This window comes from Orycteropus afer, unplaced genomic scaffold (assembly GCF_000298275.1).
Source record: "Orycteropus afer afer isolate SDZICR_OR568_19922 unplaced genomic scaffold, OryAfe1.0 scaffold00002, whole genome shotgun sequence".
Lineage (NCBI taxonomy): Eukaryota > Metazoa > Chordata > Mammalia > Tubulidentata > Orycteropodidae > Orycteropus > Orycteropus afer.
This window is the reverse complement of record NW_006921589.1, coordinates 37,670,207-37,685,502: the sequence shown is the minus strand read 5'-3', so window position 1 is coordinate 37,685,502 and position 15,296 is coordinate 37,670,207. Positions and strand designations below refer to the sequence as shown.

The 15,296-nt window shown below is 36.9% G+C and overlaps 1 protein-coding gene across 1 annotated transcript in view; it reads left to right on the top strand.

Moving 5' to 3' along the window:
* The window catches only part of LOC103193076, a 61,093-nt gene that overhangs the window by 38,390 nt on the left and 7,407 nt on the right, over nucleotides 1-15,296 (top strand). The window contains exons 7-9 of the mRNA XM_042783597.1: nucleotides 3,986-4,086; nucleotides 8,229-8,271; nucleotides 8,463-8,549. Of these exons, the coding sequence (XP_042639531.1) occupies nucleotides 3,986-4,086; nucleotides 8,229-8,271; nucleotides 8,463-8,549 (231 nt within the window). The remainder of the gene's footprint in view (nucleotides 1-3,985; nucleotides 4,087-8,228; nucleotides 8,272-8,462; nucleotides 8,550-15,296) is intronic.

Here is a 15,296-nt window from a genome sequence, read left to right as displayed (position 1 = left end):
GGCTGGTGAGATTGAACCGCCAGCCTTCTGGTTAGCAGTTAAGTGCCTTAGGCACTATGCTACCAGAGCTCCTAGATAGTTGCAAAAAGGACAAGGAGGCCACATGTTCTGACCTCCTCTAATCCCAGAAGAGGAAGACAGAATCACCATCAATAGCCCAAGGCCTATTCCTGCGAGGCCAAACATGTTGCCTCCCTCCAGCACTTCCTCCAACCGTTCCTCTCAAAGCACCCCCACCTCCTGGGTTCGATAATTTACTGCAGTGGCCACACCGAACTCACAGATTGTGGGGTTTATTAGGGAAGCACCAGGCTACAATTCAAGTTCAGAAAAAAAAATGCTCAGTCTCTCTCCTAGCCCATCATCTCTCAGCCAAGTCTCACAGTCTCTCCCCTAGCAGTGCATGTCCCTCAGTGTCTTACTCAGCAACGCCTGTCTCTTAGGTCTCTTTCCCAGCAGCAGTGTCTCTTTTGGCAGCACATCTTCCTCAACCAGCAGTCAGAGAGAGTTCTGCCTCTAGGAGGCCTCCTTTTGAGCCTGGCAGAGTGGCCAAACTAGCCAATCATAGCATCAGAACTCTAAGCACCTGAGAGAGAGTGGGAACCTCCCAGAACATTGTTTTGTGCCCCTCCCAACAGAAATACTCCAGGTGGACAACTTTAGCAATCAGGAGCTCCTCAGTTGCTCATAGCAAACCCACCTTGGAGTTTACAAAGACTTGTGAGTAGAAAAGCCATGTTAAGTAATTTACTACACTGCAATAGTATATAGTTGGGTCATTTAAAAAAATTTTATTCTGGCAATATTTATCTCTTAATTGGTATATTTAGACCATTTATAGTTAATGTAATTATTGATACATATGTTTGAACTTATGTCTACCATTTTATTACTTATTTTTGGCTATTCCTTTATTTTTTTTGTTCTTCTGTTTCCCCTTTCCTGACTTTTTAGGGTTATTTGAACATTGTTTAGTATTCCATTTTTATTTATCTATTATAATTTTTGGGAGCTCTGGTGGCATAGTGCTTAAGACATTTGACTGCTAACCAGAAGGCTGGCAGTTCAAACTCACCAGCTACTTCTCAGAAGGCTGGGCAATCTACTTCTGTAGAGATGTTGTTGTTGTTGTTGTTATGTGCCATCGAGTCAAACCCGACTCATAGCGACCCCTCCTTGGGTTTCCGAGGCAGTATCACTACGGAAGGAAATCCAAGGAAGGGTCGCTATGAGTTGGAATCGACTCAACAGCAGTGAGTTTGGTTTTTTCGTTTATTATAATTTTGGCTATATATCTTTATGTAATTTTTAAAATGGTTACCCCAGAGATTACAAATCATACTTACCTTTTACAGTCTATTCAGCATCAGTGTTTTACCACTTAAAATTGGAAGATAGCAACTTTACCTCTATATAGGGAGTCCCTAAGTGGTACAAATGGTTAACACACTCTGCTGCTAACCAAAAGGTTGGAGGTTCAAGTCCACCCAGAAGCACTTTGGAAGAAAGGCCTGGTAATCCAGTTCTTAAAAAAAAAATCAGCCATCAATTCATTTCTGACTTGTGCTGACTCTTTGTGAAGAATAGAACTGCTCCATCTGGTTTTCAAGGCTGTAATCTTTCAGAAGTAGATCTCCAGGCCTGTCTTGCAAGGCAACTCTGGATGTGTTCAAACTGCCAACTTTTCAGGTAGGAGTTGAGCAGTTAACCATTTGTGCTGCCTGGGATTCCCTTAAGAGAATAGTCTTGTTATGTTTCCAGAAAAAAAATAACTTCACTACTGTGGAGTTGGATCCACTCATAGCAACCTCACCCCTCCTTGGGTTTCTGAGGCTGTATCTCAACAGTCCAGTCTTCCTTTCCAGCAGTGGCTGGTGGGTTTGAACCTCCAGCTTTCTGATTAGCAGTCAGATGCCTTAGGTACTACACCACCAGAGCTCCCCTGTTATATTTATATCCAGATATTTTCCATTGCTGTTGCTCTTCCTTCACTCCTTGTGTCTCAAGTTTCCTTCATTTTTTCCCCTTTTATCTGAAGACCTTCCTTTAACAATTGTTTTAGAGTGGTCTGCTGGCTACAAATCCTTTTAGTTTTCTTTCATCTGATATGTCTTTAATTTACCTTCATTCTTGTGGGTATTTTAGCTGGAAATAGAATTGTGGGTTGACAGTTCTATTTCATGAATTAAAAAATGTCTCACTTCCTTGTGGTTTCTGATAGGAAACAAGTTGTTGTTGTTGTTATGTGCTGAGTTGGACCCGACTCATAGCGACCCCTCCTTGGGTTTCCGAGGCAGTATCACTATGGAAGTAGATTGCCCCATCTTCCTTTTGAGGAGTGTCTGGTGGGTTTGAACCGCCAGCCTTCTGGTTAGCAGTCAAATGCCTTAGGGACTATGCTACCAGAGCTCCCAGGTAGGAATTAGGGAGTCATTAAAAGGTTTTGACCAAACTTAACTATTGTGATTTGGGTGAAAGTTTACAGAGCAAATTCATTTTCCATTCAATAGTTCACACACATTTTGTTTCATTACATTGATTGCAGTCCCCATAATGTAACAGCTCTCATCCCACTTCCTCCCTGTTTTCCCTGTATACTTCTTTCCTATTAATTCCCGTCCTCTGCACCATCTCCTGTATAAATATTGCCCTTCTGATCTCCCATGGTTGATTGTTTTAAAAAGTGTACCTACCTGGTGTAAATGTTCACTTTATACGCCTGTCTGTTGTTTGGCTGAAAGCCAGGTGAGTGAGTTCAGTTCCAGGCCCTAGGGGTGACTATGGGTCACAGTCTTAGAGGTTTCACCAGTTTCTGTCAGACCAGTAAGCCTGGTTTTTTATTTTATTTTATGATTTTAATTTTGTTCGACATTTTTCTGAAAGCACACTTTTATAATAATTATTTTTGTTTTTGTTGGGAATATATACAGTAGAACATACACCAATTCAACAATTTCTACAAATACAATTTAGTGACAGTAACTGCATTTTTCAACTTGCATAACCATTTTCATCCTTTTTTCAGAGAGTTGTTCCTCTACCCAATATTAACTTACTGCCCTCTTAAGATTCCTATCAAATATTTCAAGTTGCTGTTGTCAGTTTGATTCCATTTAGACAAATCTTAAAAGGGTCAGTGCTCATGGCATGCATCCTTCACTAGTTAACCAAACTTTTGACATGAGAGGTAATATTCAAGAAAGATTGTCTGGAATAGGCAGAATAGATTGACTTGAAGACCCTGTCGTTAGTAAGTTTTTATGATCGATTAATGTAGTTTAGCCTATTCATATTATTAAGATACCTAAGTCCTAGATTGATGAAGATAGACCTGAAATTTAAAATTTTATGTTAAATGATTTCTGTTGATTGAAAATGACTCTATTGTCTGTTTTTTAGTTTTTCTAATAATATTTTCTTGGATATAATTACATGCCATACAATTCACCCATTTAAAGTGTACAAGTCAGTGGGTTTTAGTATATTCATAGGTTTATGCAACTGTCACTATAATCTAATTGTAGAACATTTTCATCTTCCTAAAAGAAACTCTGTACCCTGATAGTGGTCATCTCCATCCTTCCCTGCCTTCCCCCTAGCTCCAAGCAACTACTCCTCTACTTTCTGTCTCAGTAGATTTGTTCATTCTAGACATTGGATAAATATCCAGTTAATTTACATTATCTGTATTTGTGTTCATTTAAAAAGTATGGTTTGCAATTTTGATCCCAATTCCAATCCTGATAAATACATATCTGCATTTATGTAGTAGATCCTGTCCCAAAGAAGTTGAATTGCAGAAGAATAGGTAAGGGTTACCTACTTTCTTCTCAGTTACTGATTATGATTCTATACTTGGTTTTAGTGTAAAACCCAAAAGTTGAAGTAGAAGAGAGGTTATATATTGCAAAATTGTATATTTTTAACATAAGATTTACTGTGTAGCACAATACTTTAATTAACTGTAAGAACTTCTTTTTCATAGTATATTCAACAAAACATAAGGGCAGATTGCTCCAATATTGACAAAATTCTTGAACCACCTGAAGGCCAAGATGAAGGTGTATGGAAGTATGAACATTTAAGGTAGGTTCTTAAGATGTATCAAAACAGGAGTAGTCCTTCCACTAGTAAAAATTTTCTTTAGTATTAATGATGATAGTCACAAATAAAATTTACTGTGTAATTATAGTCAAAAAGGCAAATTCTAACATTTGTGATTTCATTGTTAAAGGGTTCTCTACTTGGTTATTTACAGATTATTTCCAGATCAAGTTATCATACACTGTCACTTGTTCTTTTGAAAGGAGTTTTAGAGTTGGTTGGTTTTTTGGACGATAATTAAAGTACCTACCTCCATACCTTTCTGTGTTTGTAGATTTTGGCCTTATTATCTTTTTTTTAACGTGGTTTTTCGAATGCATTATTTCCATTTATACATTCATAAACAGTTATATATCTCCCTACAGAGTATTACCTCTAGGAGTCCCTGTGTGGCACAAATAATTAAGCTGTCTACTACCAAAAGGTTGGCAGTTTGAACCCACCCAGAGTCACCTTGGAAGACAGACCTGCTGAATTGTTTCTGAAAGGTCACAGCCTTAAAAACCCTATAGAGTAGTTCTACTATGCACAAGTGTGGCCACCATAAGTTGGCATCAACTCAGTGAAAATTTACAACAGAAGATCACCTCTATAGATCCTAGTTGAGACCTGGAGTTTGATGAGTTACCTGAGAACTGTTGTGAACTTCATATCTTCACTTTTGTAAATAGAGATTGATTATAATCCCAAAGTAAGCAGTTTTGGAGTTTTCCATAATATCTTTTGAAAGAGAAAATTAATTACTAGTGAATAAGTAGATTTAATATTAGAAGTAGCTACATAGGTTATTCCTTGCGGTTATTAACCTTCCAGTACAAATGGAAGTTGAGGATGAGTTACAAATTAAACATACAGAATGTGGTATGACATACATGTTCATCAGGGTTCACTACTTTTGAATTGATATGCAAACGATACAACTTTGCTTGCTGAAAGTGAGGATGACTTGAAGCACTTACTGATGAAGATTGACGACTATAGTCTGCAGTATGGGTTATGCCTCAATATAAAGGAAACAAAAATCCTCTCAACTGGACCAATAAGTAGCATCATGATAAATGGAAAAAAGATTGAAATTGTCAAAGACTTAAATATCACTTGGTTCTACAGTCAGCACCAATGGAAGCAGCAGTCAAGACATCAGACAACGTATTGCATTGCACAAATCTGCTGCAAAAGACCTCTTTCAAGTGAAGAGCAAAGATGTCTCCTTGAAGACTAAGGTGCACCTAACCCAACCATGGTATTTTCAGTCCTCTCATATGCATGTGAAAGCTGGACAATGAATAAGGAAGATTGAAGAAGAGTTGATGCTTTTGAGTTGTGTTGGTGAAGAATACTGAAAGTACCATGGACTGCTAAAAGAACTAACAAATTTGTACTGGAAAAAGTATAGCCAGAATGCTCATTGGAAACAAGAATGGCCAGACTATGTCTCACCTACTTTGGTCACGTTGTCAGAAGGGACCATTCCCTAGAGAAGGACATCATGCTTGGTAGAGTGGAGGGTCAACAAAAAAGGAGAAGCCCTCAGCAAGGTGGATTGACACAGTGGCTGCAATGATGGCCTTAAGTATAGCAAAGGATCGTGAGGCTGGCACAGGACCAGGCAGTTTTTCGTTCTGTTTTATGTAGGGTCGCTATGAGTTGGAGATGACGACACCTAACAACAACAAGAAGTAGAGTAGAATTACAAATTTTCTCAAATAAATTAGCCATTTTTACTGTAATGAGGGCCTCATGTTGTAGACAAGGCACTTTTTGTTCTTGATACTGCTTGCTAGTCTTGATATCGCTAAGACATGATGTAACAATACTGCAATTTCAAGAGGTTAAATCTGTTTTTTAAAAATACCTCTCAGTGCTGGATAAATAAAAGTATGAGTTTGTAGTTATTTTCTCATTCTTATAATTCAGGATGAGGGCAGTGGTGGTTCAGTCATAGAATTCTCACTTTCCCTGCAGGATACCCAGGTGCATTTCCCAGGCACTGTACTTCAAGCCACGGCTACCACTTACCTGTCAGTGGAGACTTAACACATTGCCATGATGCTAAGCAGGTTTCAGTGGAGCTTCCAAACTGAAATGGTAGGAAGGAAGGCCTGGTGGTCCACTTCTAAAAGTCAGCCAATAAAAATGCTGTGGATCACAATAGTCTGGTCTTCTTGCACATGATGTCTACATGAGTCAGGGGCCAGCATGGTGGCAGCTAACAACAACAACATATGTCAAAATAGAGAACTCTTACAGTTCTTACAGTTATATCCTCTGCCTTATTTAATCAGCCTTGAAAATAACCACTTTCACTTATCTGTTGGGATTAATTATGAAAATAAGTAAGCCTTTTTTTTTTTCTCTCTACAAGCATAATTTCCTAACAAGTGAGAGTTGATTTTAGTTTACTTTCTTCTGTTATAAAAACTAGTTGTATACTGAGTCGTTTCCAACTCATGGTGACCCCATGTGTGTCAGAGTAGAACTGTGCTCCATAGGTTTTTTTTTTTTTTTCTTTTATACATTTTATTGTGGTTTGTGAAAGTTTATAAGCAAATTAGTTTCCTGTTCAACAGTTTATACCTATTTTATTTTGTGATGTTAGTTGTAATCCCTTACTCCACAGAGTTTTCAGTGGCTAATTTTTTGGAAGTGATGACCAGGCCCTTCTAAGGAGCCTTTGGGTGGACTTTAATCTCCAGCCTTTCAGTTAGTGGCCAAGGCCTTCACGGTGCCACTCAGGGACTTCATCTGGTTTTAGCTTTGCATTTTTAGGGGAATCAAATATTTTCATCTGTTTGATGGTGGAATATAGTATTTGGAATACAGTAACCTGATACAGTGAACTAATTTTTCTAGATAGGACTTTCAGAGGGAACACATTCAGTATTTTGGCAACTATAAAACAATTTATTTTTGTGGCATAGAGTATCAGTTGTTTTCTCATCTCAAGTAACAGTTTTACTGTCTCTGTCTGAAACTAGTGGTCCCAGTGTCTTGTAATTTCCTCCATTCTTCATTTATTAAAAATACTGAGCACTAAATATGTTCCAGGCATTTTTCTAGACTTTATAATTCTCCTGTTTGGCAATGTTAAGGACATTGTATCATGGAAAAGTGCACAAGATCTATTATGTGACAAAAGCAAGTTACACAATTGAATGTGATATGATCCCATTGTTGATAATATATTTTAATCTCTGCATAGAAAACAAATTTGCGTGTAAACAATAGTTACCTTTGGAGAGGTTGTTGTTTTCATTGTGTGCTGTCGAGTTGTTGAGTCAGACTTGACTCATAGTGACCCCTCCTTGGGTTTCCAAGACAGTGTTACTATGGAAGTAGATTGCCCAACCTTCCTTCTGAGGAGTGGCTGGTGGATTTGAACTGCCAGCCTTCTGCTTAGCAGTCAAGTGCCTTAGGCACTACGCTTACCAGAGCTCCTCTTTAGGAAGGAGGTGTGGAATTATTTATTTTCTACATTATTTATTTGGTGATGATTGAATTTTTATAAGAAGCATGTCTTATAGTCAGAACAAAACTTGGAAATTAGTATAAAACTTCTAATCTTTTTTTTTCTTTATTTCTATATGTATGTATATATACATATACACACATTTTTACATACTGGTATCATGCTACAACTGTAGCTACATATCCTCTGTATGTGTATATATACCAACATTTTACTACTCCCCAATTATTAATCGTTCAGAATGTTTCCCAAATTTTTCTGTTGTATGTATAAAGTTCCAGTGAATATCTTTGTGCATATATCTGCTTGTAGTTCTGATTATTTCATAAGGATAGATTCTTAGAAGAAAGATTTAATTCAAAGAGCATACACTTGATAAAGGGTTTGGTAAATGTTAATTCCTTAAAAAACTGTACCATTTTCCAGTGTATGAAAGTAATCAGTTCATGGAAACCTGGTTTTAAACATTATTGGGGTTGATAGTTTTTGTTTTTTTAATCTGTAAGTCTTTGGAAAAAATGTGCTGTGTTAATTTAGTAATGATGATGAGAAAGGAAGGAAGATGGTGTTCATGGAATTATCTTTGTACAGTTTTAGTCTAAAATTAACTCTGGAGACTGAATGTGATTTTACATTTATGTATTTGCATTTTTAGGCAGTTCTGTCTTGAGCTAAATGGACTTGCTGTCAAACTTCAGGTAATTATTTATATTAAAGCTGTAATTAAAGTTCTGTTATTTTTTCTGCTTTTGTAAGTAAATGTCCTACAAAGACTTAAGCAAAATACCAAATGATTTTGTTTTAAAATTTCATGTGGATATTTAGTAACCCAAATGCAAACATTATCATTACTATTTTACATATTAAGAAACATAATTATTTTTAACAGAGTGAGTGCCATCCAGATACATGTACTCAGATGACAGCAACTGAGCAATGGATTTTTCTTTGTGCAGCTCATAAAACTCCAAAAGAGGTGAGGATTTATGAAAAAATGGAATGAATAATAAAATCACCATAACCTACATCTCTTCGAGACAATGGTAGACAAATTTCTAGACTTTTTATTTAGTTTACTGTTTATTTAGACATTTGGAGTAGAGTTCCGTGCTCTACAAGGTTATTACCAAAGTGATGTTTAAGAGTTTCTTATGATAATCATTTTTCATAGTTGGGCTATTGCATGTGTTAGAACTTAACTTTATGATTGGCTGCCATAGAATAACATCTGCCACATTTTGATGCTGTCTGCTGTATAATGGAAATCTGCATAATAGAAGGAGCTCTGGTGGTACAGTACTTAAAACATTTGGCTACTAACCAAAAGGTCAGCAGTTGGAGCCCACTAGCCACTCCATGGGAGAAAGATAAAGCCAGTCTGCTTCCATAATGATTTATAGCTTTGAAAACCTATGGCGCAGTTCTGCTCTGTCCTGTAAGGTCCTAATAAGGTTGGAATTGACTTGATGGCAGTGGATTTAGTGGGTTACTGTGTAATGGAGAAGGAGATACCTGTTTTAGATTTTTGTTTCAGTCATGACTTCAGGTTTCGTAGGTCAATATTTTTCTCCATATTTCGTTAATATTTCTTACCTTTTTGTTGAAATCCATAATGGATTTTCCTCTCCATATTGGTTGTACATTGATGAAATTATTCACATTGTTTTTTTCCTTATTTAGTTTTTGTTAAAGTGAGAGCATAGGTAGCAGCAATTGTTTATAAAACTTTTCATCTTTTAAATACTTCCTTTATGTCGTCTGATATACCGTACATATTCAGTTTTCCTTAGTTGTGTCAAAAATGTCCTTTACATTTCTTTGAATTTATTTTGATCTGCATTGCCTTTTAATCTGGAGTAATTTATCTTTATTTGACATTGACTTGTTGAAGGTACTGGGCCAGTGCTATAGAATTGTAGCTCTTCAGATGGCCATTGTATTGACAGACCTCTAAGGCTTAAAGACAAGTGACTCTCTGGTTGAAAAGTTAATATGTGGTGTTCTTTTGTTTGGAAAAGGGTGAATTATTCAAAATAAAGTATTTATTATCCATCTGAGCAAATAATACTAATTTGGTAGACTGGTTTCATTCAGGGGGTTACATTTTTTTATAATAATATATCGAAGCAATATTAAGGTTGTATACCAGGCACATCTGTGAAATCCCATGCAGGAGTTTCATTGATAATTCCATGAACTTAGCTAAATAGTAAAGTGAATAATGTAACAATTACAATTAGGAAGGTGAATCAAGAAGGCTAGTTTCCTTTTGGCAGATTTTAATGCTGCTGCATTCTCACTGTAGAGTAGAAATGCTATCTAGTTTCTGATGTAATATGAGACTTAATGTACTGCCATTGTCACATCCACTTGTTTTTTTTCTTAATATCAAATGGCAATGAAGCAGCTTTTATACAAGCAAACACCCCATGGGATTTGGTTCCTTGGTTTGGAATTTTAGGGTCATGGTTTCATGGGGTCCCAGTTAATTGGCCTAACAATATATTTAGTGCTTCTGTTCTACCTCCCTAGTCATTGTGTAGTGCTTAAAAGCTTGTAAGTGGCCATCTAAGACACATGTTGTCTATTCACCTGGAGCAGTAGAGGAAGAAGGAGAGTCAAGAATAGGAGGAGAAAATGGATGTGTGTCTAATTTCCTCCATGAATAACTGCTTCCTTTGCCATGAGATCAGAGGAACTGGATGGTGCCCAGCTACCCTTACTGAACGTTTTGATCAAGGATTCCATAGAAGAATCCTGATCAAAAGAGGGAAAATGCAGAACAGAATTTAAAATTCTCATGGACTCTAGACTTTCTGGAGCCATGGAGGGTGGATGAACCCCTGAAACTATTGTCCTAAGATGATCTTTAAACCTTAAACCAAAAATACCTCCTGAAGTCATCTTCAAACTGAACAGTAGTTTAGCTTAACTAGTAAAAAAAAAGATCTTCCTTGAGCATTAAGCTCTTTTAAGAACTATCTATATGGGATTATTTTGACAACAGCAAATTTAAAGAATAGATAGCAGCCTTAGGGGATAGTGCATTTATGTTAATGAGGGAGAAATACTCCAAAAAGGAGAGTGAGAATGAATTGTGCGTGTAGAAGCTGTTGAATTGGTATGTTTTACTATGTATATTCTCAACAAAAAAATAAAATTTAGAAAAAATTAAATAGGAAGGTGGGATAATCATCAACATTTAAGATCAATGAGTCTTAAAATTGTGGGAATGCCTGCTGAGATATAGCTCCTCTGAATTGGCCATGTGTCCAGAGGATGATAGTAGGATTTCCAAATGGCTGTTTTATGGAATGTGGTTACTGTAAAATACAAATGAAAGAAAAGCTTGAAATGATGTTGTTTTAAAAGCACTCTTGGAATAACTGTATGTAGTCAGCAAACTAGGAAATGACAGATTAATAAGTAAAAAGATTGCTCTTATTGATTAAAAGTATTGGGCACATTTTGACGTGGAAGAGGCAGGGTACATGGTACCAGTGATGATTCCTTTAGTGCCCTTGAGAACTGAAGAGAGGCAGTGCAGCAAATAGAGTTAATAGTATAAACAATAGTGATAGTAGGTGACAAAGATTGTAATTTATTCTTTACAGGCCCTTTCTTTTAAGCCCTATGTAATCACTCTACATAACGTTACTACCGTATATTTGTAAAAATAACATTTTCATAAGTTACATGAATAATTTCACATAAATCTGTGAGTACACTATTAACTCTCTTGTAACCTACTATGTTTTGTCAGTTTTTTGCTGTTACAGATGGTAAAAAGCAGGACTAAACCAAAACAAAACAAAAAAAAAAAAACAAAAAACTCACTACCATCGAGTCAATTCCGACTCATAGCAACCCTTAGTCTGTTTCTGAGACTGTGAATCTTTTCTGAAGTAGACTGCCCCATCTTCCTTCTGTGGAAGGCTGGTGGATTTGAACTGCTGACTTTCTGATTAGCAGCCAAATGCCTTATCCACTATACCACCAGAACTCCTGTTAGAGAAATATAAATCAAAACCATAGAGATACTACTTCACACTTTTAGAATGACTAAAATATAAGAAACAGTAACACATATTGTCAAGGATGTGGAGAAATTGGAGTCCTTGTACATAGCTGGTGGTATTGTAAAATACTGGAGGCCCTTTGGAAAACAGATTGACGTTTCTTCAAAATGATAAATATAGAGTTACTATATGACTCCATGATTCTACTTGTATATACCTAAGAGATAGCAAAGGCAAATGAAAATATGTCCACACAAAAAATATGCATGCTAATATTCATAGCAGCGTTATTCATAATAGCCAAAAATGGAAACAACCAAATGTCCATCAACTGATGAATGGATAAACAGAATATACTGTGGAATGTTATTCAGCCATAAAAAGGAATGAAGTGATGATTCATGCAGCAATGTGGATGAATCTTGAAAACATTGTGTAAAGTGAAAGAAACCTAACACATATGATTGAATTTTTATGAAATGTCTACAATAGGCAAATCCATAGAGTCAGAAGGTAGATTAGTATTTGCTTAGGGCTAGGGGAAAGTGAGAATGTGGTGACTGCAAATAGGATAGGGTTTCTTTTTTGGATTAATGAAAATGTTCTAGAATTTGAGAGGGCTGATGGGGTACAACTTCGTGAATATATTAAAAACAATTGAATTGTGCTTTTAAAAAAAGATATTTTATGACATGAATTATGAATTAAAAAAATATCATGTATCAATTATATGTTGAAATAACAATATGTTGGACATAAAATAAATAAAATACATCATTAAAAGTAATAAATAAAATACATCATTAAAAGTAATGATGCCTGTTCCTTCCTACTATTTTTATGTGGCTAGTAGAAAATTTAAAATTACATTTGTGGTTTCATTGTATTACTGTAATACCTAGCACTGCTTTAATGGTTGTAAACTGTTCCATGGTACACTTAAATGACCAGTGTGAGAAATAACTCAGGATATGTGTCTTTGATCAAATTAACTGTAATCATGTATCTAGAGAATTATCTTTTTTTTTTTTGTAATAGCTGCTGCTCATGATACTGTTCTAGGCAATAAATGCACTAAAGATAAATTCCTATGGATTTATAGTTAGAAAAACTTTTTTTTATTATTGTTGTTTAGACAAATCTTCATGTATTTGCCATGGCACTGTACTAAGGGATAGTAAAGTAGTTATTAATTTGCATATTTTTAAACACCAGCTTCAGTCTAAACCCTTGAAAATACTGTAATTTCTAGTTAGAGCTAGAGTCATTGTCAACTCCTTGCTCTAGTTATTAGTATTTTTTTTAACCCCTTCTGGTTGATTTCCAAGGAGTGTGGTATAGTGGTTTGGTATGCTCACCAAAAAGTCAGTAGTTTGAACCCACTAGTCACTCTGCAGGAGAAAGATGAGGCAGCCTGATTCTGTAAAGATTACAGCCTTAGAAACTCTATGGGACAGTTCTGCTCTGTCCTATAGGATTGCTGTGAGTGAGAATTGACTAGATGATGGCAGTGGGTTTGGTTTTGGGTTCGTTGACTTCCTTGTTAATTCTCCCTTTATATTTCTTCCTATCTGTCTTTAGGAGGACAAGGTAAAGTTGGGAAAATTACTTTGCAGTTTTATTTTTCCTTTAACAGGTTTACTGATTTACTGTGAGAAAGTAAGTTTCTTTGTTTCTGATCAATGAGATAGGATGAGATAGGTTTATTTAAATATAAAGAAACTTTAGAATTTCATGTTAAAATTCAAAAGAGGTTCAAAGGAGAAACTTCTTTATAGAGATGTTAGATTGGGAATACTGTTGACGTCAGGGACACAATAAGAGGATTCTTTCTAGAGTGTAGGAAAGCAGTGATCTTTGAGGTATTTGTGAAAAGGAGGCTTTTAAGCAGCTTGGTAGAGTGTAAATCAGTGGACCAGTGTCATGGATTGAATTGTGTCCCCTCAAAATAGGTGTCAGCTTGGCTAGGCCATGATTCCCTGTATTGTACAGTTGTCCTTCATTTTGTGATCTGATATAATTATCTTCCCATATTGTGATATATATTGTAAATCCTAACCTCTGGATGCCAATGAGATAGGATTAGGGTGGGTTTTATCTTGAGTCATTCACCACCCTCACTCAAATCACACCCTTGTTGGAGTCACACCTTTTATCTTAATAAGAGATAAAAAGAGAAGTGGGCAGAGAGGACAGACCTGACTACCACCAAGAAAGAAGTACCAAGAGCAAAAGCACGTTCTTTGGACCTGGGGTTCCTGTGTTGAGAACCTCCTAGACCCAGGGGAATTGACACCAAGACCCATGGACCCATGGAAATCTCCAGGAATGCTGGGTCCACAGATGTTGCAAGGAGACAAGGACCTTTCCCAGCGCCCAACAGAAAGAGAGCTTTCCACTAGAGCTTGTGCCCTGAGTTTGAATTTTTAGCCTCCTAAACTGTGAGAAAATAAATTTCTGTTTGTGAAGGCCATCCATTTGTGATATTCTGTTATAGCAGCACTAGATAACTAAGGATATGATACTGAAAGACTGGGGTGCTGCTCTAACAGATACCTGAAATGTAGAAGCAGTTTTGGGTTTATGGGTGGAGGCTGGAAAAACTTTAAGGTGCCTAATAGTAAAAGCCTACATTGCCTTGAAGAGACTGTTGGTAGAATTAGGACCTCAAAGCCAGTTCTGGTAAGGGCTCAGAAGGAAGTGAGGAGAGCTAACGAGAAAGTCTCTATCATCTTAAAGAATATAGACTGGTGCTAGCAACAGAAGTTGCCAGAAATGTGGGTGTTAAATGTGTTCCTTGTGAGGCTTTAAAAGGAAATGATGGACTTGCGGTAAGATAGAGGAATAGGCAGACAAGCAACACAGATCCTCTTCAACAAAGAAAAGGAAAACCAATTGACAGAGATACAGAAGATAATCCTGGAGCCCTGAGCTTTGAAAGGAACTATACAGAAGTGGATTAGGCACCAACTAGTGGAAAAACCTGAATGAAAACAGTGAGTCCAGAGATAGAACTGCAGACTGTCACCTACTCTGACAGGACCAAAAAGCCTGAATATTTCCAAGTGGTTTTGGGACCTGAGAATTGACCTAAAAATCAGCCCTGATCACCATGGGCTGCAGGAACAACTGTGCTGGTGGCCTATGACTAGGAAGGGAAACAGTAAGGAGGGGACAAGCTGAGCTGTCGACTTTGTGCTGTCTGGAGGGCACAGCCATTTTGTATATTTAAAGTGACCGAGGGTGCAGCCATTTTGAATGTTTACAAGTGGTGGCCATTTTGGATTTTAAATTGATAGCATTCTCATTCAGATTCCAGGGACCTAAGAATAGGCTCTGTTTGCCAAGGTCAGCAGGGACATATGAGAGGCTGACAACAGGAAAGGAGACAGGTGGTGAGTGTATAAGTGCTGTCACTCACCTAGCAAATAGAGGAGCACAGTACCCTGCTTGCGCAGAAGATAACATACAAACAAAACAAAACGAAAATCGTGGGCAAGTCACTCCAACGTACAATCACCTTTGATTGTATTGGTGTAATCACCTTTTCTTTGTTAAATTAAATGTAAACACAAAAACGTCACAATGTCTTGGAGACAACAGAGCATGACAGCCCACACAAAGAAGCAAGATAAAACAGGAGAAACAAGGGAGCAGGATACACACCAAAAACACATCTCTGAGCAGCATTGGAACTCCTTGAT